This window comes from Notolepis coatsorum (assembly GCF_963971535.1).
Source record: "Notolepis coatsorum genome assembly, chromosome: 17".
Lineage (NCBI taxonomy): Eukaryota > Metazoa > Chordata > Actinopteri > Aulopiformes > Paralepididae > Notolepis > Notolepis coatsorum.
In genome coordinates this window covers 86723083-86745987 of record NC_140181.1, presented here as the reverse complement: position 1 = coordinate 86745987, position 22905 = coordinate 86723083, and the positions used below count along the sequence as shown (strand labels likewise).

Here is a 22905-nt window from a genome sequence, read left to right as displayed (position 1 = left end):
TGGGAGGGAAATATACATACGGCGGGGAGGGAATATATATACTGCAGTGTTGTCAGTGTGCTACTGACAACCTACATACTGCAGTATGGTGTTCCATGTTCATGAATAGTGCAAGCAAAAGATGTTTAACTCAAAGGTGGAACATACTGTTTGGCTGGTGCAGCTCCGACTCCGAGTCCTGTAGAAGTCGATGGTCGTGCTGTGCTGTATATTCCATATGCGGTAGACAGTATTTTGTTTCCTCCGCAAAGTGAATGTTTTTTTCACCCGGCTTAGTTTACACAAACGTTAAGTAGACTAGTGAACTTCCAGTGCAAGGAAGCGTTACGAGCGCGAGCGTCTCCCTGCTAGCTCGCAGCCTGATAATAACAATAACAGCCGCGCCCACCAGCATGGCTCAACACGCAAGTTTGTGTGCTGTGACGTCACTCCCCAATACAAGGAAAAGCTTTCCAAACGTATATTTGACTGTCGAAAACGAAAGAAAATACTGCATTCCGCCTGCATTATGATGAGATAGTAACGAAATAGTAACGCACAGCCACTTGAACAAGTAACTGCAATCAGATTACTGGCTTGTAAAGATTAACGCGTTAGATTACTATTTTCGGGGGAAAGTAATCAGATTACAATAACGCGTTACTTAGTAACGCGTTAGTGGCATCACTGATTAGTACAGACGACCAGCTAAACTGAAAGCAAATGTGGAGCGCTGGGCTCGAACAGGCAAGCCCAGCGTCTACAGATTTCGTGGCGAGCGCCTTGCCCACTACGCCACGTAGCCGCCCCTAATATGCATATTATTCAGAGCAAGAGGGGGGGGTGGGGATTGTGTTTCTCACATTGACGCTGTCTGTCTGTCGCGCGTCTACTGTGCCGAGTCAAGCGAGCACATTCAACTGGGGACTAGAAAGGTGCGCTCAGTAGAGCACAGATGTCCGCTGCGCAGCCAGAGAAAAGATGGAATTAATGTACTGTATGCATTCAGAAGTGCTGAATAAATGTTTTATGGACCCATAATAGTGATTATTTATTATTTAAGTTAAGTTTTGCCATAATCATATATTTTTCCATAATCATAATGTTCCACAACATTGGTAAAAAAAATCTATTCTATGAATCATTTTCGGCCTTTCGGCTTTCGGTTTTCGGCCAACTGTTTTCTATTTTCGGTATCGGTTTCGGCCAAGAATTTCCCATTCGGCGCATCCCTAATCCTTACAGTACCTGTCCTAGACACCCGTACCTGTTCCAGACACCATTACCTGTCTCTACCTAAACCCCCCCCCCCCCAGATGCTGTCTATCTGTATACTCTCACCCTCTCTCCATCTCTCTATCTGTGTTTCTTTCTTTCTTTACTTTCTTTCTTGCATTGTCTTTTTCCTCTGACAATACGAGGATTGTAAAAGATGATAGAAAAGTGAATCAGCATGCGGCAGTGAGCCCCCTGTCACTGCAGATAATATCCGTGCAAAAACCACAATTGCTTTTTTTGCCCCCCCCCTTCCCCCTCCCCTCTTCCCTTTGGACTCAATCACCCAAAAAGAGCGAGCGCTTCCACACCTCTCCCAACTCAATCTTAATTAGCGGTGAATTTGGGTTATTAAAATGGCTTCAGCCTGCCTTATTGAGCCGAGGCTGAGGTATGCGCGTAATTAGGGGAACAACGGTACGAACACACTGGAGCGGAGAGATGGAGTTGTTTTCAATTAAGGCCTACAAAGCTGAACGCGCTCTGCCAATAGGCCGCTACTGCCTGATAGGGCCAGCTAGCGCCTGATAGGGCTTTCGGCTTCAATTGACAGGAGAAGATCTTATTACGCCCCGGCTGACATAGACATAAATGGTCATATAGCTTCTTTTCATACACCGTGACGGGAACGGGTTTCTGGACTGGGGTTAGGGCTGTGAGGTGTATACAGAGAGGAGGTAGAACATTGTGTGTGTGTGTGTGTGTGTGTGTGTGTGTGTGTGTGTGTGTGTGTGTGTGTGTGTGTGTGTGTGTGTGTGTGTGTGTGTGTGTGTGTGTGTGTGTGTGTGTGTGTGTGTGTGTGTGTGTGTGTGTGTGTGTGTGTGTGTGTGTGTGTGTGTGTGTGTGTGTGTGTGTGTGTGTGTGTGTGTGGCATTTTCTACATAATAATATAAAATATACACTGCCTAGTTGCTCATATTCTTATATTCAGTGTTCATTATCTTGTTTACACTGCTTATCTATAATTGTATTGCCTATATTTATGTATTCTACTATTACCCTGCCCATACCTGTATGCAGGCCCGTTTCTTGCCATATGCGGACTATGTGGTTGCATAGGGCCTGCGAAGCCACAGGGGCCCCCCTAAAATGCCAAAAAGAAAACAAAGAAAATGAACCAATAGGTTAACTGCTTATGACCACAAGTGTGCGTTTCTTTGTAAAAAAAATTAAATACATAAGTAGCTTACTGACAAAAATGTAGTTGCATTTTCAAACTTTATTTAACTTTAACTTTATCTTAAATAGTTCCATTTAAATTTCAATATTGTAAGTCCGAAATTTAAGGAAAATGCTCAAATCTGTCTCATTTTTTGTGCATTTTGGAGATGTATAATGCAGATTCAGGTCAACTTGAGATGTTTGATTTGAATTTGTGAGAAAAAAATATATACATTTTTTTCACGGATCTAGCCTCTTTTTCTCGTAACACTTTGAATGCCCAGCAGGGGGCGCACATTTAGTGCTTGAATGCCCACCATCCGCTTCAATGTTAACGTTAATATCGCCTAATCTGTTATGGTTTGTAACCGACCTCAAACGCAACGGCACAGACAGGAAGTTCAGAGTTAGCCAAATGCTAGGGCGTATTTATTTACAGAGTCAAAAGAAGGATAAGTACAATAATCAAACAAATAGGGAGACTGCCTTCGGCAGAGTCATCTGCCGCTCTGCAGAATCCTCCTGGTGATAGTGGTGGGGAATTGGCATGTGACATTGTAGCGGCTCTGCAGATACTCCCAGCAGATAGTGGTGGGGAATTGGCATGTGACGTTGTAGCGGCTCTGCAGATACTCCCAGCTTTCGCTCAAGGTGGAAAACGGAGAGAGAGAGAGAGATATCAGAAACAGTCCAACGAAACACAGAGGCAGTGTGGTTCCCTCCTCCCTAGCTGGGTCCAGAACCAATTGACAGTGACGGTCTTCAGTGTTCCCCACAACACACAATCTAGAATAATCCAGAACCAATTGATAGTGACAGTCTTCAGTGTTTCTTCTATACACACAATCAGAATAATCCAGAACCAATTGATAGTGACAGTCTTCAGTGTTTCTTCAATACACACAATCAGAATAATCCAGAACCAAACGATAGTGACAGTCTTCAGTGTTTCTTCAATACACACAATCAGAATAATCCAGAGGGGTTTGGTTCCACTCACCCAAGCGCAACGCGTAAAGCGGGCAAAACGAGGCGCAGCTCCAAACGGGGAACAAGATTCTCAACAGCGGTTCTCCACAGAAAGGTCCTGGAGAGAAAGTAGACCAGGAACAGCAACGGGGAAAAAACAGGCAAATGCAGTTGTATTCCAGAACGACCCGACAACGATAGAAGGAAGGTCCCGGTATATAAAGCCCTCTGGGGCGCTAATCACAAACTATGACAGCTGCGTGATGAAAGTGGCAATTGTTCAAAAAGCGTGCGGCGGGGAATGCACCAATCAGCACCATACCTCAGGAGAGCGTGTGGCGGGGAACCAACCAAACCTCACAGTACCCCCCCCCTCCACGGGAGCCACCCGGCGACCAGCCCGACCCAGCTCGACCGGATGGGCACGATGGAAGTCGGTGATCAGGCCGGGGTCCACGATGAGCTGGCGGGAGACCCAGCTCCGTTCCTCCGGGCCGTACCCCTCCCAGTCCACCAGGTACTGGAACCCCCGACCCCGCCGTCGAACGCCCATCAACCGGCGGACCTGCCACTGGGGGTGACCGTCCACCATCATGGGAGGAGGTGGTTCCGGAGCAGGAGGCATCACGGGACTGAGAGAGACAGGCTTAACTCGGGACACATGGAAAATGGGGTGAATGTGCATGGACGCAGGAAGCTTAAGACTCACCGCCGCCGGACTGAGTACCTTCAGAACCTCAAAAGGACCGACGAACCGGGGGTTAAGCTTCTTGGCCGAGGACTGAAGCGGAAGGTCCCTTGCGGAAAGCCACACCCTCTGCCCAGGGTGGTACGTCGGCGCAGGGACCCGGCGCCGGTCAGCCCCACGACTGGCGCGCTCCGATGACCGGAGCAGCGCAGTCCTGGTGATCTCCCAGACCCGACGGCACCGGTCGAGGTGGTCCTGTACGGAGGGAACTGCCACCTCCGACTCCTGTGCAGGGAAAAGAGGGGGTTGGTAGCCCAGGGATACCTCAAAGGGTGAGAGGCCGGTGGCGGAACTGACCATGGAGTTGATGGAGTACTCGACCCAGGGAAGGAAACGGCTCCAAGAAGCGGGTTTCTCGGCAGCCACACACCGAAGAGCAGACTCCACACTCTGGTTCATCCTCTCCGTTTGTCCGTTAGTCTGGGGATGATAACCAGAGGAAAGACTGACCGTTGCCCCCAATCCCTTGCAAAAAGCCTGCCATACCTGGGAAGTGAACTGGGGCCCTCGGTCCGAGACGACGTCCTGGGGAAACCCATGGAGGCGAAACACGTGGCGTGTCAGGAGGTCCGCCGTCTCGGCCGCCGAGGGAAGCTTGGGAAGGGCCACGAGGTGAACCCCCTTGCTGAACCGATCCACCACGGTCAGTAGGCACGTGTTCCCCTGGGAAGAAGGAAGACCCGTGACGAAGTCCAACGCCACATGGGACCAAGGGCGGCTCGGAATGGGAAGCGGCTGCAATAGCCCGGAGGGTGCCTGGTGGGAGGCCTTGCTGCGGGCGCAGACTGCGCAGGCCAGTACGAACTCCTTGACGTCGTTCCTCATGGTGGGCCACCAGAATCGACGAGCCAGGAAGGAGAACGTGCGATGAACGCCTGGGTGGCAGGCGAACCGGCTGGTATGGCCCCACTGGAAGACCCGGGACCGGACTGAGTCGGGGACGAAGAGACGATGAACCGGTACATTGCCTGGAGCGCAATGGAAGCGTAGGGCACGCCTTACCACCCCCTCGATGCCCAAGGTGACTACTCCTACCACCCTGGCCTCTGGGAGGATGGGAGTCGGGTCCTCAGTGGTTGGAGCCCCCTCGGAGTGTAACCGGGACAGGGAGTCGGCCTTCGTGTTGCGGGAACCAGGGCGAAACGTCAGCGAGAAGTCGAACCGACTGAGGAAGCTGGCCCATCTTGCCTGCCGGCCATTGAGGCGCTTGGAAGCACGGATGTACGTCAGGTTCTTGTGGTCCGTCCAAATGGTAAATGGCTCCTAGGCCCCCTCTAGCCAATGACGCCACTCCTCCAAGGCAGCCACAACCGCCAGCAGCTCTCGATTGCCGATGTCGTAGTTCCTCTCGGCAGGGAGGAAACGACGTGAGTAGAAGGCGCACGGATGTACCTTCTGGTCCGTTGCCGACCGCTGGGATAAGATAGCTCCTAGTCCAGTATCCGAGGCGTCCACCTCTACGATGAACTGTCTCTTGGGGTCTGGATGGAGCAAGATCGGGCGGAAGTGAACCTCTTCTTGAGGGAGCGGAACGCAGCACACGCCGCTGAGGACCAGTCGAACGGCAGGGCGGGAGAGGTCAGCCTGGTAAGCGGTTCCGCCACCTGACTGTAGTTCCGGATGAATCTTCGGTAGAAGTTGGCGAACCCGAGGAAGCTCTGTAACTCCTTCCGAGTGGTGGGTTCCGGCCACTCCTCCACGGCCCGGATCTTGCGAGGGTCAGCTCGGGTCAAGCCTCTCTCCACGATGAAGCCCAGGTAATCGACGGAGTCGGAGTGGAATCGGCACTTCTCTGCCTTGACGAAGAGCCGATTGTGGAGGAGGCGCTCCAGCACACGGCGGACATGCTGGATGTGTTCCTCGAGGGTCTTGGAGAAAATGAGGATGTCGTCTAGGTATACTACCACAAACTCCTCCAGCATGTCACGAAGGACATCGTTCATGAGCGCCTGGAATACCGCCGGAGCATTGGTGAGGCCGAACGGCATTACCAGGTACTCGTAGTGGCCCCTGGGAGTCTTGAAGGCGGTCTTCCACTCATCGCCCTCTCTGATACGGACCAGATGGTAGGCACTCCGGAGGTCCAGCTTGGTAAAGACGGTAGCCTGGGTGAGAGCCTCGAAGGTGGAGTTCATGAGAGGAAGAGGGTACTTGTTCTTAATGGTGATCTCGTTGAGCTGGCGATAGTCGATGCAGGGTCGAAGGTCTCCGTCCTTCTTCCCAACAAAGAAGAAACCGGCCGCCACAGGGGAGGAGGAAAGCCGAATGAGTCCTGCTTCCAAGGACTCAGAGATATATTGATCCATCGCTGCCTTCTCAGGGACGGTCAGACTGTAGAGGCGGCTGCCGGGAAGGGGAGCCCCTGAGCGGAGGTCGATGGCACAGTCGTAAGGCCTGTGAGGCGGAAGGGCCTGAGCCCTGGACTTACTGAAAACCTCCTTGAGGTTGTGGTACTCGGGGGGTATGGTCGAGAGGTCCGGAGGCGGCTCACAAACGGATCTCCGGGGCAAGGGACAGGACGCCGCCTGAAGACACTGGGCATGACAGGAGGAGCTCCACCCCCTGATGGTACCGGAGGACCAGGCGATGTGGGGCTCGTGCAGCGCGAGCCAGGGCCGGCCCAGGACTACTGGGACAAGAGGGGATCTGGTGATAAAAAACTGGAGTCTCTCAACGTGGTTACCAGCAATGGTGAGCAGGACAGGACAGGTGCGTTGAGTGATGTCAGCCAGGCAGTGTTGGTCCAATGCGAACACCTCCAATGGCCTCACAAGGTCCTCTAGTGGAATGTTGGCCCGGGTAGAAAATTCGAAGTCTAGGAAACTCTCGTCAGCACCCGAGTCGATGAGTGCCTCCACCGTGGCCCGTTGGTCCGCCCAGGCCAGGGTGACGCTCATCAGACGGCTAGGTGGTGCATGGCTCTGGGAACGAGAAAAACGGCTCACCAGGATCTCCCGGGGTCCCGGCGAGCCTGATCTTTTGGCCGGGTGGGGCAGTTGGCGATACGGTGTCCCTCCCGACCACAATAGAGGCAAAGGCCGGACCTGAACCTCACCCCCCGTTCAGCTTGGCTAAGATGTGAACGTCCCAGCTGCATGGGTTCCTCCCCGGGCACCGAACGGGAGGGGAAGGAACCACCAGTTGTGTTGGGAGCAGGGCGGACCGCAGTACCGTCACGAGTACGGGGGGTCTGGGGAACCTCTGGAGGACCCGGTCGGTTTCTCTCACGTCTTCTCTCCTGGAGGCGTTCGTCGATGCGAATGGCGAGGCTGAATAGGTCTTCGAGGGACGCAGGTTCCTCACGGGTCGCGAGCTGGTCCCTGACAGCGGCGTTGAGCCCCCTCATGAAGGTGAGACGAAGCGCTTGATTGTTCCAGCCGCTCTCCGTTGTCGCCAGTCTGAACTCCAGCACGTAGTCGGTGACCCCGCCACTGCCCTGCCGGAAGGTGCCCAACCGAGCTCCAGGGTCCTGGCCACAGGCTGGGTGGTGGAAAACCCTGCGGAGCTCAGCCACGAAGTCTGGGTAGGAAAAACAGAAATCAGCCCCCATTGCCCAGGAGGCAGTAACCCACTGGGCTGCCCGGCCTGAGAGCAGGTTAGTCATATAAGCCACTCGGGCTCCCCTTGAAGTGAATCGGCTGGGTTGATGACGAAAAACCAACTCACATTGCATGATGAATGTGGCACAATCCTCGAAGTTACCATCGAACAACCGTGGTTCGGAGAGACGGGGCTCCCGAGGTGCGGGATCGGGAGGCGCGGGGCCTGCCACGGCTGCGGGTGATGCTCCGGCCGAGGCTCCTGAAGTAGGTGGGGTTAAAAGCAAGGTGTTAACGGCTTCACTCAGCGCTTGTAACTGGTGGAGAATATTAGTCTGCTGATTACCCTGGGCTGTCTGCATGCTAGCCAGAGAGCCAAGGGACTCCTGAATAGGCAGGACCTGGTCTCGGAGCTCCTGTACAGCAGCCGCAGCCGCACCTAGCTGTAGGCTGTGGTCGTTGGTTAACTCAATCTGGACCGCCAACGCTGTTCTGACCCTGTCTGTGTCGGCTGAGGTCGTCATGGTCGGGTCGTAATGTTATGGTTTGTAACCGACCTCAAACGCAACGGCACAGACAGGAAGTTCAGAGTTAGCCAAATGCTAGGGCGTATTTATTTACAGAGTCAAAAGAAGGATAAGTACAATAATCAAACAAATAGGGAGACTGCCTTCGGCAGAGTCATCTGCCGCTCTGCAGAATCCTCCTGGTGATAGTGGTGGGGAATTGGCATGTGACGTTGTAGCGGCTCTGCAGATACTCCCAGCAGATAGTGGTGGGGAATTGGCATGTGACGTTGTAGCGGCTCTGCAGATACTCCCAGCTTTCGCTCAAGGTGGAAAACGGAGAGAGAGAGAGATATATCAGAAACAGTCCAACGAAACACAGAGGCAGTGTGGTTCCCTCCTCCCTAGCTGGGTCCAGAACCAATTGACAGTGACGGTCTTCAGTGTTCCCCACAACACACAATCTAGAATAATCCAGAACCAATTGATAGTGACAGTCTTCAGTGTTTCTTCTATACACACAATCAGAATAATCCAGAACCAATTGATAGTGACAGTCTTCAGTGTTTCTTCAATACACACAATCAGAATAATCCAGAACCAAACGATAGTGACAGTCTTCAGTGTTTCTTCAATACACACAATCAGAATAATCCAGAGGGAGGGCGGTTAGGTGGCCGAGCGGAGATTGCGTTCGTCACCAGCCCCGGAGCTGTGAGCTGGATTCGCCTGTTCGAATCCAGCTCACAGCTCCGGGGTTGTCACCAGCTTGGCTGGCCGTCTGCACTAATACAATTGGCTGTATTAGAGGGTGGGAGAAGCTGGCGGGGTGGGTCCGGGTCGTTGTAAACAGCGACTCCTACAGTTCGGTCGGGGCGCCTGCTAAGCGCGGATAGGACTCGAGGGGGATAGTGTGGTCCTCCCACACGCTACGCCCTCTCGATGAGAATCCGCGCTGCCAGGTGAAAAGAAGCGGTGATTGGCTGGACGTGTGTCGGAGGAAGCACGTGGTAGCCTCCACTCTCCCAGATGATCTGACTGTGGGGGGTAAGTGCGCAGCGACCAGGAAGGGACTGGGAATTGGCATACGACTAACATTGGGATGGGAGAAAATCGGAGGAAAATGGAGGGGGAAAAAGACCAATAAAAAAAAAATAATAATCCAGAGGGGTTTGGTTCCACTCACCCAAGCGCAACGCGTAAAGCGGGCAAAACGAGGCGCAGCTCCAAACGGGGAACAAGGTTCTCAACAGCGGTTCTCCACAGAAAGGTCCTGGAGAGAAAGTAGACCAGGAACAGCAACGGGGAAAAAACAGGCAAATGCAGTTGTATTCCAGAACGACCCGACAACGATAGAAGGAAGGTCCCGGTATATAAAGCCCTCTGGGGCGCTAATCACAAACTATGACAGCTGCGTGATGAAAGTGGCAATTGTTCAAAAAGCGTGCGGCGGGGAATGCACCAATCAGCACCATACCTCAGGAGAGCGTGTGGCGGGGAACCAACCAAACCTCACATAATCTATGTTTTAAATTATGGCTATGTGTCTAATCTGCCCGTCGCATTATCAATGACCCATTTCCAGTCAACATTGTCGAAGCGGATTGTTTTTTTATCGGTTCATTTCCGTTTTATAGCATTTTGAAAAGCCCTCGTTTTCAAGAAGAAGAAAAAAGAATCCCTGATAAACACTGATGTACTGTAATATTCTAGAACATTGTCATTGTTCGGCCTATTTATGAATAGTTTTCAAATAAACGTTAGATTATCGATAGTATATGTGTACGTATGCACGCTGGTGCCGCAAGCTGTAAATCGATTCTCTTAATTCCTGATCACTCGCACAGTCAAAACAGCCATATCACATATAGGGGGAAAGCTTATATCTCCGTGAAAAAAGGTCTGATTATCCTAATACTGGTAAAATAGATTCCTTACCTGAGATCAGATGATATCCAAATGGATTATTCCAATTCCTGATCGACCATTCCAAAAATCAATCCTTTTATTGATCCCACGCGTATACTGTAAAACAGCGTATAAACGCTGTGCTGAGGGTCCAACATGAAGCTGATCGGCCCCGGTTACATGCGTGAGAAGTAAAATGTGGATTCCGGGTTTTTTTGCCCCATGCATTTTCATTGAGTCCAATCCAAAAGGGTGAATTACCACCTGGGAGACGATAGGGGCGCTTTTTTCACATCTGAGCGCCTGGGGTGGTTGATTTACGAACGATAGACTCGGTTGATGAAATATGAATTCAGATCGCTAATAAAAAAAAATAAACGAGAAAAAACGAATATTCTCGTTATGGGCATTCAACCCGCGGGGGGTAAACCCGAGAAAACTCGGGTTGGGCATTCAAAGTGTTAAAGTGCACCAGATTGATGCATTTAAATGTTAAATGTATGCCCATCTTAACACTTGATGTGACAAAAACGGCTTATTACGTTTCTGGGCCCCGACCGTAGAGTGCCAAAAACGACTTTTTACGTTTCTGGGTCGTTTTTCCTTTTTTTCGATATTTTTATTCATTATCCATCCAGGGAGCCTGGTGTTTCCATAGGGAATGAGTCTGAGATAGCCAAAGTGCAATATCGGCCGCATCCAGCTAGATGGCGGTATCGAGCACCCTTTGAAACCTTGTATCTTGGCCTGTGCGTCGATCTAATGTCTCCGGGTCATTTTCTTTTTTTCGGGCAAGGTGAGTGATTATAACGGTCGGATTGAGAATAATCAAATGCTCCCGATGCATGATGTGTGGTGGATTATGTTGGCGACACGATGGACATCAATACTTGGAATCGCGAACAGATAAATGGAATATTCTTTTTGGGGTACATCCTAGTCAAGGTAAGGGCTATATGATATCAATCTTGCGTTGATCCAAGCATGTCTTCACCTCGATCCGAACGTGTGTGTAACGTTAGTCCACAACATATGCCGTTGGTGACGATCAAAGCATAAAAAACGACCCCCCCCCCCCCCTTTTCATGCATTCATGATGAAACATAATACCTATGATATTAGATTTGATTTGAGAATAATAGCGGGTCCAGGCAAGAAACGGCAACGGTTATAGTATAATACACGCATAAGGCTATTCAGTGGCGGCCGGTGTGAACTACATTTGGGTGGGCGCGGGGGGGGGGGGGGTGAAGGGGGGGCAAGCAGACAGCTGACCAAGCGAATACTGAATCATAACGTTACCCGAGACGTGAGCGATTCGACTCACGCTCACGGCAATGAATCGGCTCTAGTTACCCCGTTTCCAACGTTAAGTCGAGTTCATTCATACTACACTAGTACACGTATGATCAATCCAATAATGAACACATATATATATCTTGTCATTTTAAACAAGTTACCATTCATTCATTCATCCATTATGTGTCACCTGCGGCGAAATTAAATGTTATAGTTCAACAACAACACGCTGTGTTGAGAGAGCGAGAGAGAGAGAGAGAGAGAGAGAGAGAGAGAGAGAGAGACCGCATTAACTCACTTTGTTTAGTTGAAACGTGGTCCAGGAGGGCTTGATAAAGTGTATATGTCCACTGTCCCACAGTCCCAGACTGTTGATGTATATCCACTGTCCAGACTGCATCCAGCTAGCCAAATAGCTTCTTGTTAGCCTGGTTAGGCACCACAACAAAAGTACTGTGACGACGAGCTGTGTCTTTGACAATTTCCGCATCGAACAGCCTGCAAACTACCTGGCGTTCTATCGCCCTGCTCTAAGACAAACTCTAACCTTAACCAACTTTGAAAGAGTGCCTAAGCTTAACCGTCGAAAGAACTTGCCTAACCTTAACCAACTTCGAAGAGTAACTAAGCCTAACCAGTGTAGTGTATTTCAACACACAGTGCGTTACGTGCGTTGACCTATTTGATTGGCTGCGAGGATACAGCGATGAAACCAGTGCACGCCCTGCTGTGAGCGATATGTCTCTCCCCGGCCTGAGAGGTAGTTACTAGTGACTTCCTGTGAATGAAAAACTATAATTTATATTTGATATATTAACGTTATATTGTGCATTGGAAACACAAACATACTTAAAATGAGTAAATATTATTCATTTTAAACATGTTTATTTTATTTCTAGGGCTCAAAAAATATATATATATATATATTTTCTTCTTCTTCTCTCTTTTAACCAGGGAGGGCGGCGCTCGCGCCCACTATCGGCTGGCCGCCACTGAGGCTATTCCTCAGCATTTCGGGAATTACCCCAGGCCGATCTAAAAACATACTTATATTCACCACGGTATAACGCGCGAATGTATGCATGGAAAGATTATCTCTTTTTTGCATCTTGACAGGAAGAAAGTCACTGTCAAATGACCATAGTATTGTATCCATAGCTAGAATATAGAATATAGTTATAGCTCTACAAACAAGGTGACGGACTCTTATCTTTTAAAGCGTGGCAGTGCATAGATGGGGCCCGAAAACAGCGGGGCACCCAATGTGTTAAAGGGTTTGGAATCCCCCCACCGTAGTTTCACAAAATAGGGGCCCCCAAACAACAATTCGCATAGGGCCCCCAAAAAGCTAGAATCGGCCCTGCCTGTATGACTGTATGTCTGTATGCCCTATCCGTTATAGTCTACGTTGGAAGACGTGTATCATCGCAATAAATGTTTTGCGTTACAGAGGTGAGATTCAAGTATATTCGCAGTATAGGATTCTACAGAAAATTTGCCCGGAGCTGTGGCTTTAAAGAGCCGTCCCGGTCGGAGAGCGGCTGATGGGATTATATGTGAATGAGTCAAAGAACACAGAGGAGCAGAGGCCTGTGAGAACAGAGATGCTCTGTTTTCAGACCATATAAACTGGCTGTGACCTTATTAATGCCCATATTAACTCCCCCCCGCCCACGGCCGGCGACACAGTGGAGGGAGGGAGGGCTTCTCATGCAACAGCAGAACGATGCAGAATGCACTGACCTGGAAAAGAAAGTCTATACAGACAACACAAACACACGCATACCTTTACAAACACTATTGTTACCGGAGACAAACAGAGAATAGAGAGATGCGTCTGAATATGATACGTCAGACCGGCGATACGTCAATTGCTCTGAATTTCGATCGCTGCGTCCCTATTGGGGGCAAACAGCTCTGGGAATGAACAGGGACTAGAGGTTTTGTTCATGAACTATAACTTTAGGAAAAAACACAGGGATATAAATCACACATCAGGCCTAGAAATAGACATTATCTCTTAGTTTTATATCACTTGGAGATTGACAAGCGTGATATTAAATGTCCAGGTAGGGATTCTAGGGAAATGAGAAAATATCCTGCAGCTGAAACAGGCACACCTGAAAACGGATCAAGCCTAACTTTTCACTATGGTAAAAAATTTGCTTCAATGGCGGCCTTTGTTGAAGTAATTGCAACAGTTCTTATACAGCACGTACAATAATGCTGTATATACCATATATATTTATTCTCACCGCATATATATCTATCCACACCTGTCTGTACTTACCTGCACATAGTCCTTTACTATATATACTGTATATCTGTACATATCCTACTCTTACTAGTTACACTGCTCCTCGTTGGAAGCGGACGCTCGTTGGCTGCAATGCTGACCAATCATTTTCGCCATCAGCGGTGATTGGTCAGTTCTAGAGCGTATACAGTCAGACATGGTCATTTTACGTGCGGCTTGTAAAAAGACACTCGCCTGACATATCGTCATGTAACTCGAGAACCGAGGCACGCACATTGGTCGAGTGAGGTGGCGTTCGAAAGGCGGCAAATTAAACTTTCGAACAGTGTATTACATGATTGGCGAAGAATGCAGCCCCGAGCCGATAGGCGCTTGCAAAGTGCCGCAAGTGCTCGTGATGTGCGTGACGGCCCCTATACGGGCCCATGCACGTTAAGAGGAGACCACTCAGATCCAGTTGAAGTAGAGCGGGCATGGTTAGACGCTGTAGGTCAAACCGAGGACGGCGTAGAGCAGATCCATCGCGCTTGTGGTGCTCAGATCCAGTTTGAGGTAGAACAGCCGCTGCAATCGACACAGTTATATAGTCTGGATATATACTTTTAGGGGTGTGATTATTACCATACCATACCAAGGAACGTTGCTCTCTGAACGCACGTTGCTTTCCAGACTTGGAGCGAGATGTGAGAGACCATACAGACGTTGCCCAAGACTAGAGCCATATGGAATCCGCGATCACGGAATCGCGGACGGAATCGCGGAATTGAGCAATAAAAATGGAATCCACTAAAAAATAAAAATAAAAAAAATTTACTTTTTTTTTTATTGTTGTGGGACTTGTACATCACTTTGTTCAACTTTGTCAGTGCTGTAAAGTTGAAACCTTTTTAAATCTTAGACAAACAAAACACTTTGCTTTCATGAAATATTGTAAGCCGTCATTTGAGGCTTTATAAAAGCAGCACAATGAACACAAATCTGTCAGTGCCGAGTCCGACCTCATCTTAAATAACAAACAGCATTGCTTGTTGTAGTTAACAAAGAGAGGCAGAGTTGATTTTGCAAAAATATATATAATTATTATTATTTTTTTTAATAATCGAATTTTATTTTCATATTCGAATCCCATGCCCATCGAACAAAGCTTCGAAGTATTTAAGACAGCCCTATTAAATGGACTGTTATATCTTATTTAATTGTGGACATTTATTCATTCCCACTTATTAGACACTATTTCTGATGGTAAAATGAGCGTACAAAGCAAAATACAGAATTCTGAAATATTAAAACGGAAAAAACGGAATTTGGAAAAAAAATAAAATGGAATTTGGAAAAAAATAAAACGGATTTCATATGGCTCTACCCAAGACGCCACGGCTTCGCCTGTTTCCCTCCATAATGCAGATTAGAGGTGAAAAAACGCGCTTTTTTAATTGAAGGAATGGTGAATGTTTGTGCTACTCTGCCTCAGAGCTTTTTATTATGCCCAGTGTCCCCCGTCTGAATTGGGTTTACGTTGAACCTCATTACGGGGTATTTCCCCTCCCGCCTGGAGTGTCTGTGCGTTGATTAACACCTCGAAGATGACCTTTTCAAATAAGGCAGCCGCGAAAGGGTAGCGTTAGGATTTTTCTATTAATATATAATTGTGATGAATGAGAAATGCGGTGCCGGTAATGACGTTCTCTGTCCCCTGTGAGCTGCTTCTCATCATCGCCCCTTTTTGATTATTCTCCTCTGCACGCTTTTTTAATTAGTACGCTGGCCAGGAAACCGGAAGGGGTTGTGCAGTAAATTGTGGCATCAGGATGCATTAGAATGCATCATCAAAACTAATTCCACATTAATGAGAAAAACATCCATGTGGCGTCTTACCCAGCCATAACGTTGATTAATGTCCTTGGATGCCAGCATCCACTTCAATGATAGCGTTAAAAATGCATAATCTATGTTTTAAATTATGGCTATGTGTCTAATCTGCCCGTCGCTTATCAATGACTTGTTTGCAGTCAACATTGTCGAAACGGATTGTTTTTTAATCAGTTCATATCCTTTTTATAGCATTTCGAAAAGCTATTGTTTTCTCGAAAATGTCCGGAAAATAGAAAGATTCCCTCATAAACGGCATTTATTGGAATATTCTCGAATACACTAGACACGTTGTCATTTGTCGGCCTATTTATGAATCGTTTTCAAATAAACGCTAGATTGTCGATAGTATATGTGTACTTATGCACGCTATAGAAGCGAGCTGAGAAATCGATTCTCTCATTTCCTCAACAGCACACACACACACACACACACACACACACACATATACACATAAGGGACACGCTGTTATCTCAGTGAATACAGCTCTGATTATCCTAAAACTGGTAACATAGACTCCTTACCTTAGATCAGATGTTCTCCAAAAAGATTATTCCAATTCCTGATCGCCATTCCAAATATCGATCGCGTTTATTGTTTGATTATTGGCTGCTGTAAATATATATTCCAGGCTGCTTTCTATCTCGCGATCACTTCCCTGTTCATCAGATCCCTCGCCAGCATAGTGGAGCGAGGAGGCTCCCCCTCCACAGATCCACCAGTATAATCGAATGGCCTGCAGTTACACAGGGATAGACGATAGGGGGCGGTATTTTCCCATCGGAGCTCATAGAGGGGCTGCTGTACCAACGGGAAACTCGGTTGATGAAATATGAATTCAGATCGCTAATAAAAAAATCAAACGACAATTCGCGTCGGTGGCACTCAACGGGGGGCATGAAATGACGACATAACACGTCTGTGGCACTCAAAGTGTTAAGTAACTTAGAGGGATCAAGGTGATTATCAGGAAAAGGCAATATTGACAACTAAGGCCCTTTCTCACTCACGTTTGGGGATCGAATCACTGCTCCCGAGAACGGTGGGGAGTGTTCTCACTCACCCCTTTTGCGATGCGAAACGGCGCTGATTCGTTTCACCCCCCGCTGAACGGGATCAGTTGGATTAGGTGGTCTCGGAATTGCGCCATGCGGGTGCGGGGGGCGTGACACACACAACGTCGTTACTGTCATGCTTGCTTGAATTTTGGGCAGATAACACCACACACAGCAACAACTGGAGAATACCCACAAAAACGATATTTATGGACAATTTGAGAGTTCAGACCTCAACCAAAAACAAGTGGATGAAAACATGAAACCACATTACAAAGCACAGCACTTCCCTGGCTCGCATTAGGCCTGGCAATTTTTGTTTGCCATGCTATTTTCTATACATTAGTTTCTTGTTTGAATGCATTTATTTCTATTAGACCAGTGGTGCCCAACCAGTCGGTCGTGGTCGACCAGTAGATCAATGACATGTAATATAATTGCCACGAACGATGGGATAATGTTAGCTGCTGGACAGGCTAAGCTAACTAGCGTTAGCTTAGCGTTAACGTTAACCCTGCAAAACGCTCAAAAGCGGACTCTACAACAGAGTTCCATTCGTGAGAAAAGAGGCAGAACACACAGTGAATGTATCCGTTTTGTTTATTGCACGTTCTTTGCTGAAAAGAAAGTGCTACAGGCTATACTAGACTAGGCTAAGCTAACTAGCGTTAACCGTTAGCTTAGCGTTAACCCTGGGAAACGCTCAAAAGCGAACTCTACAACACCATCCATTCGTGATAAAATGGGGTGGGTTATATTGACAAGGCTTGACAACAGAGGTTCAAATATAACTTCATATTTATTGCTTATTTATTCATTTTATATCAGCATCCAGTCTCCCGCGCCATGTTAACACTTCCTGTGTTTACATTTAGAACGTGACATCATCACCTACGGCAAGCGTAAACGCTCAAAAGGCAAACCGTAAACAGAACCCGGAACGAAACAAGACTGCAGTGTGTACGCAAACTAGAGGGGGGAGAGGGGGGGGGGGGAGTTCGCATCAGATCTCGGAACGGGCCAGAACGGAACGAAATAGAAACGAATAGGGTGAGTGAGAAAGGGCCCTGAGAAGCACATACATGCACAGAAAGACACACATGCATATACGTGCCCATAAGAACATGCACACAAGCACATACATGCACATAAACACCCTGTAAACATGTTAATACAGCTTCTTTTGTTTCAATATACTGTGTCAATATACTGTTTAAAAAACAATATACTTTGTTTCAACAACAATATACTTTGTTTCAACAACATACTGTACAAGGCTCAAGACTTATTTCAATAAACTTGATTTTGATTATTTATTTTTTAGATCAAATTTATTAGATTTTGATTATTATCATTTTTTGCTATGATCTGTTTTGGCTCAAAGTTGTTTTCAATGTTAACACCTGTTTTGCATCTTTAATCTCTTTTGTGTGAAGCAGAACCTTGTAGTTTGTGTTTTAGCAAAGGTCCATATGAATAAAGTCACTATTACCATTAAACACACACGCTGTTCTCTGTGTCTCAGTTGCGTCCAGGAGAGGCCTTCACTGTCTACCACACCAGCCCCACGCTGTCCAGCCTGTCCAAGCCAGTGGTGCTGTGGACCCAGCAGGACGTCTGCAAGTGGCTGAAGAAACACTGTCCTCACAACTACCTGACCTACGTGGAGGCCTTCTCACACCACGCCATCACAGGTAACACACACACACACAGACACAGATGTACATGCACACATGCACACACACACACACACACACACACACACACACACACACACACACACACACACACACACACACACACACACACCTACACACACACACACACACACACTTACACACACACACACACACACACACACACACACACACACACACACACACACACACACACACACACACACACACACACACACACACACACACACACACACACACACTTATTTATTATTGGTGGTGCGTTGAAACCTCATTATCTCCACCAGGCAAAACACCTGGGGGAGATTATGAGATCGGTTGCATCTGTCAGTCTGTTTATGAGATTGTGTGTGTGTGTGTGTGTGTGTGTGTGTGTGTGTGTGTGTGTGTGTGTGTGTGTGTGTGTGTGTGTGTGTGTGTGTGTGTGTGTGTGTGTGTGTGTGTGTGTGTAGGTGTGTGTGTGTGTGTGTGTGTGTGTGTGTGTGTGTGTGATTGATTGATTGATTGATTGATTGAAAACTTTATTAATAGATTGCAGAATGGGTACAATACAGTACAGCTCAATACACACAATTGTTAAGGGGATGCAGACCAGAGAAAGACTTTCGTCTTGTTTACATCAGGGTCCACCATTTTCAATTCATCATAACATATATGACATACACGACATACAGATAGACAGTACTGCTACATCTATACATTTATGACATACCAGATTTACAAATACAGTACTGTTTGTGATACAAAAAGAGTCTAAAAAAGAGAGTATATACATTTGACGTAGAAACTGTACATTGGAGGAGGTTGGGTAGGTGGGGTGAGGGGGGGTTGGGTAGGTGGGGTGGGGGGGGAACTGTACATTGGAGGTGGTTGGGTGGGGTGAGGGGGGGGGGGTTGGGTAGGTGGGGTGGGGGAAACTATACAACTGTACAAGCAAAACTGTACATTGGAATATCGACAAAACCATACTTGGGTCCAAGAAGAGGGTCTCGTGTATTATTGGGTTAGGACATTTACTGTACATTGGTGGGGGTTGGGTTAGGACATTTACAGGGGCCAGTTTTGAATTGCAGTCTCCCGTAGGTGCTCTTTGAGAGTGGTTTTGAAAGTGGGTAGTGATTCACATTCCTTTACAGCTTTTGGGTGGATTTGTGGAGCTCCCTCTGGTGTTGTGGTTGTGGTATTCACTGACCTTTGGGAAGTATTTTGACATGTACATGGGTACCTTAGTCATGTAGTGTATCTTGTAGACCAGGCCCATTGCAAGTTGCTGTACTCTGTCGTCTACTCTAAGCCATCCTAGGTAGTCAAAGTAGGCAGGGGTGAGGTGGGCTCTAGGAGTAAGGTCAAGTAGTAGTCTGACCAGTTTGTTTTGTGATGTTTGTAATCTTGTTTTTAGCGCCTTTGAAGTGCTTTGGTACCATGAGGTGCAAGCATAGTCGTAGTACCCTTGAATGAGTGCTCCTGCCAGAGTCTTCAGGGTATTCTTGTTTACCAGAGAGGAGATCTGGTACAAGAATCTAGTTCATTGGTTGACTTTTTTGATTACATTGGATGCCATTTTGTCACAGGAAAGATTTGCCTCTAGGATGGAACATAGGTATGTAATTTCATCTTTCTTTGTGACAATATTGTCACCCACTGTAACTGAGAAGCCGTCGGGGTGTGTGTGTGTGTGTGTGTGTGTGTGTGTGTGTGTGTGTGTGTGTGTGTGTGTGTGTGTGTGTGTGTGTGTGTGTGTGTGTGTGTGTGTGTGTGTGTGTGTGTGTGTGTGTGTGTGTGTGTGTGTGTGTGTGTGTGTGTGTGTGTGTGTGTGTGTGTGTGTGTGTGTGTGTGTGTGTGTGTGTGTGTGTGTGTGTGTGTGCGGCAGCATATCTCACCAATTAAAAGGCAGAAGTTGATGAAACGTTGCACATAGGCTGACAGCAGGGACGTGAATTCTGGAATATTTAGCAAATCGGTCAACGACAAGTATATAATTTGAATTAATGTCCATCATTGTCCATTGAAGTACAGTAGAATCAGTATGAAGTTACACCTTTTGAGCACAACAGAGGTTCGCTGCTCAGAGCCTCAGGGAATCAGCTATCTGGCCCCTGTTTACAACATGGACATGCCATAGTGTGCCTATTGTCGTTGCTTTACCCAAACAGATTTTATGCATGAATTAATTTCCATCCATTGTCCATTGTAATAAGCCCAGCACCCGTGTGCCTGGAACCTGTTTCTAACATGCTTCCTATCACCCTTCCTATTGTTGGATTTCTCTATATCAGCCAGTAATCACCTCGTCACCTGTGGTTCCGGGAAGTTTCTGCGTTGTGTTTATCTCTTTCTTATCGTACTGACTGATACCCTCTCTCCTGCCCTGTTGATACATTTGTCTCAAAAAGAATTAACGAGACACTGGAAACAGGATACCTCTCCTGGATGTTATGTTTATTCTCATAAACATACTCTGTACAAGATGGAAAAACAGTTCATTATTCTACCATCTCTTCTAGGGCTGGGCGATAAAACTAATAACGATAACTATCGCGATAAATTATTTCCTCGAAATAAACATGAAACGTGGTCGCAAAGTTTCGATATATCGATTTTCCAAGCTTGGCTCCGTTCAGCCTCGGCTCAGCACACTCACTAACAACAACCAACGTTACGTGATGACGTGCTTACGCACAACAGCTAACAACCAATCAGTGAAGGAGATGGCCGAGAGCGAAGTAGACCCGGAAGGAGGTAGGACTCACTCAACAACAAGGCTTGCTAGGCTAATTAGCTTGCACGGCGATGTTTTATATATTTACGTGCCGAGTATGTGTGTGGCGTGAATTCTGAGGCCACGTTTATAGTAGTGGGGGTATACAGTGGACGTCGTTTCAATATATTGTGGCGGAAGAGAGTATTTTAGTGTCATATTTAGCACATTGTCATGGAATACACCGCTTAGATACAACAGGCTGGCTAGGATAACTAGCTTGCACGGCACTGTTTTATATATTTACGTGCCGAGTATGTGTGTGTTTTGAATTCTGAGGCCACGTTTATAGTAGTGTGGAGTATACAGTTCGTTTCAATATATTGTGGCGGAAGAGAGTATTTTAGTGTCATATTTATTGTCATGAGATACTCCGCTTGTCGGCTAACTGCTAACGTGCGCGGACTGATGACGACATCAACTCGACTTGAGACATTCGCAGCAGCATAAGAAGTTAATTAAACTTGACAGACATTATATCGACGATAATTATCGATATCGAATTATATGAAAATAATTTTATAATTTTATCGCGATAACGTTTTTGGTCATATCGCCCAGCCCTAATCTCTTCTGCTATTAGTCCGATGGTGGTTGTCGCGGCCTAGTGTTATCCAAAAAGCCTTCCCTGTTAGCCGAAGCTAGCTCGTGGCAACCGGAGGGTGGGGCCATGCGTCAGCTTCCCTTCCCCCACCCTCTAGCTCCTGAGGTCTCTGTCTACGTGTCCACACTTCGTTCCTTAGTCTGCCCAAACCCGGAAGAACTCCCAGCTATAAACTATAGTTCTTAGCAACGGCTGACAGCCCATAGCAACCACGCAATGCATCTCCATCTCACCTACGACCCAAATTTCTCACCCTTTCTCTATCTCTTCCCCATAGCAACGGCTTCTCTGTTGATAGTAACTCCCATCCCTAGCCGACCCACTATCTTTGTTGATACAGCCTCGGTGCGGCTGGCTACTACTCCCCCATCTCCAGCACTCTGCCTGCTCTGCTTATGGAGAGTTCTAACAATATGTCTTCCCTGTCTGTTCCCCAGCATAAAGCCTGAGTGTCAGGGGAGATGTCTGCTGTCATTGACCGATATTTACATTATGTACACATTGAAAAACAGGGCTATTCTGTCACTATGTTTCCTATTAATGTGCTAATGCTAATAACTATAATTGGAGAGCGTGCAGCGTATCTGTCTGTCATTGTGTTTGTCCGGGTTTGTTAGCGATATCAAAACAGTGTTTCTAGTTTCTAGAGCCTTTCTAGTTTCCCTTGACAGCTGATATTTGTCACATAGGAACTGTGTTCTGGTCTTGGCACAGAGCCAAACCATTCCCAAAGTTTAACAAATACATGGATGTGGAGAAAACCATGCAATCAACCAGTCCTCTGACATAATTGGACTTTGTTACACAGCTGTTCTCAAGTGGATTTCGGGGTCTGTCTTCATGCGTCTTTATGGGTAAGTGTATTTAGAATGTTTGTGTAAAGTAGCGTTCAAATAACGTTACTGTAACCAAATTTAAACCGCATCATAACCTCTTACAATTCCGTGTCTAGATTTGATAAAACTATACAGAGAGTTTCTGCCGAACCGCCAGCCGCACAGCCATGTAAGTTAAAGTTGGTAGCTAACATTATATTGATAGCTATATGTTTCAGATAGAAAGGTGGAGAGCTACATAATAACATTAGGTTGATAATGGTGTCAGTGTTTCTGATAGCAAGGTGGAGAGCTGCTCTCACTGCCTGTCTATCTACACTTGATAACCCTGGTGATGTGTATGTGTAACTAGGAGGGATATGAGGACTGTGTATGTGTAACTAGGAGGGATATGAGGACTGTGTATGTGTAACTAGGAGGGATAGAGGACTGTGTGTATTGTTTA

General features: G+C 47.2%; 1 protein-coding gene across 1 annotated transcript in view; it reads left to right on the top strand.

The window, feature by feature from the left end:
- LOC311244125 (sterile alpha motif domain-containing protein 10-like) overlaps positions 1-22905 on the top strand; it is a gene marked incomplete at both ends in the record, with an annotated part of 179022 nt that overhangs the window by 91499 nt on the left and 64618 nt on the right. Inside the window, one exon of the mRNA XM_084333535.1 lies at positions 18091-18259. Coding sequence (XP_084189661.1) covers positions 18091-18259 — 169 coding nt within the window. The remainder of the gene's footprint in view (positions 1-18090; positions 18260-22905) is intronic.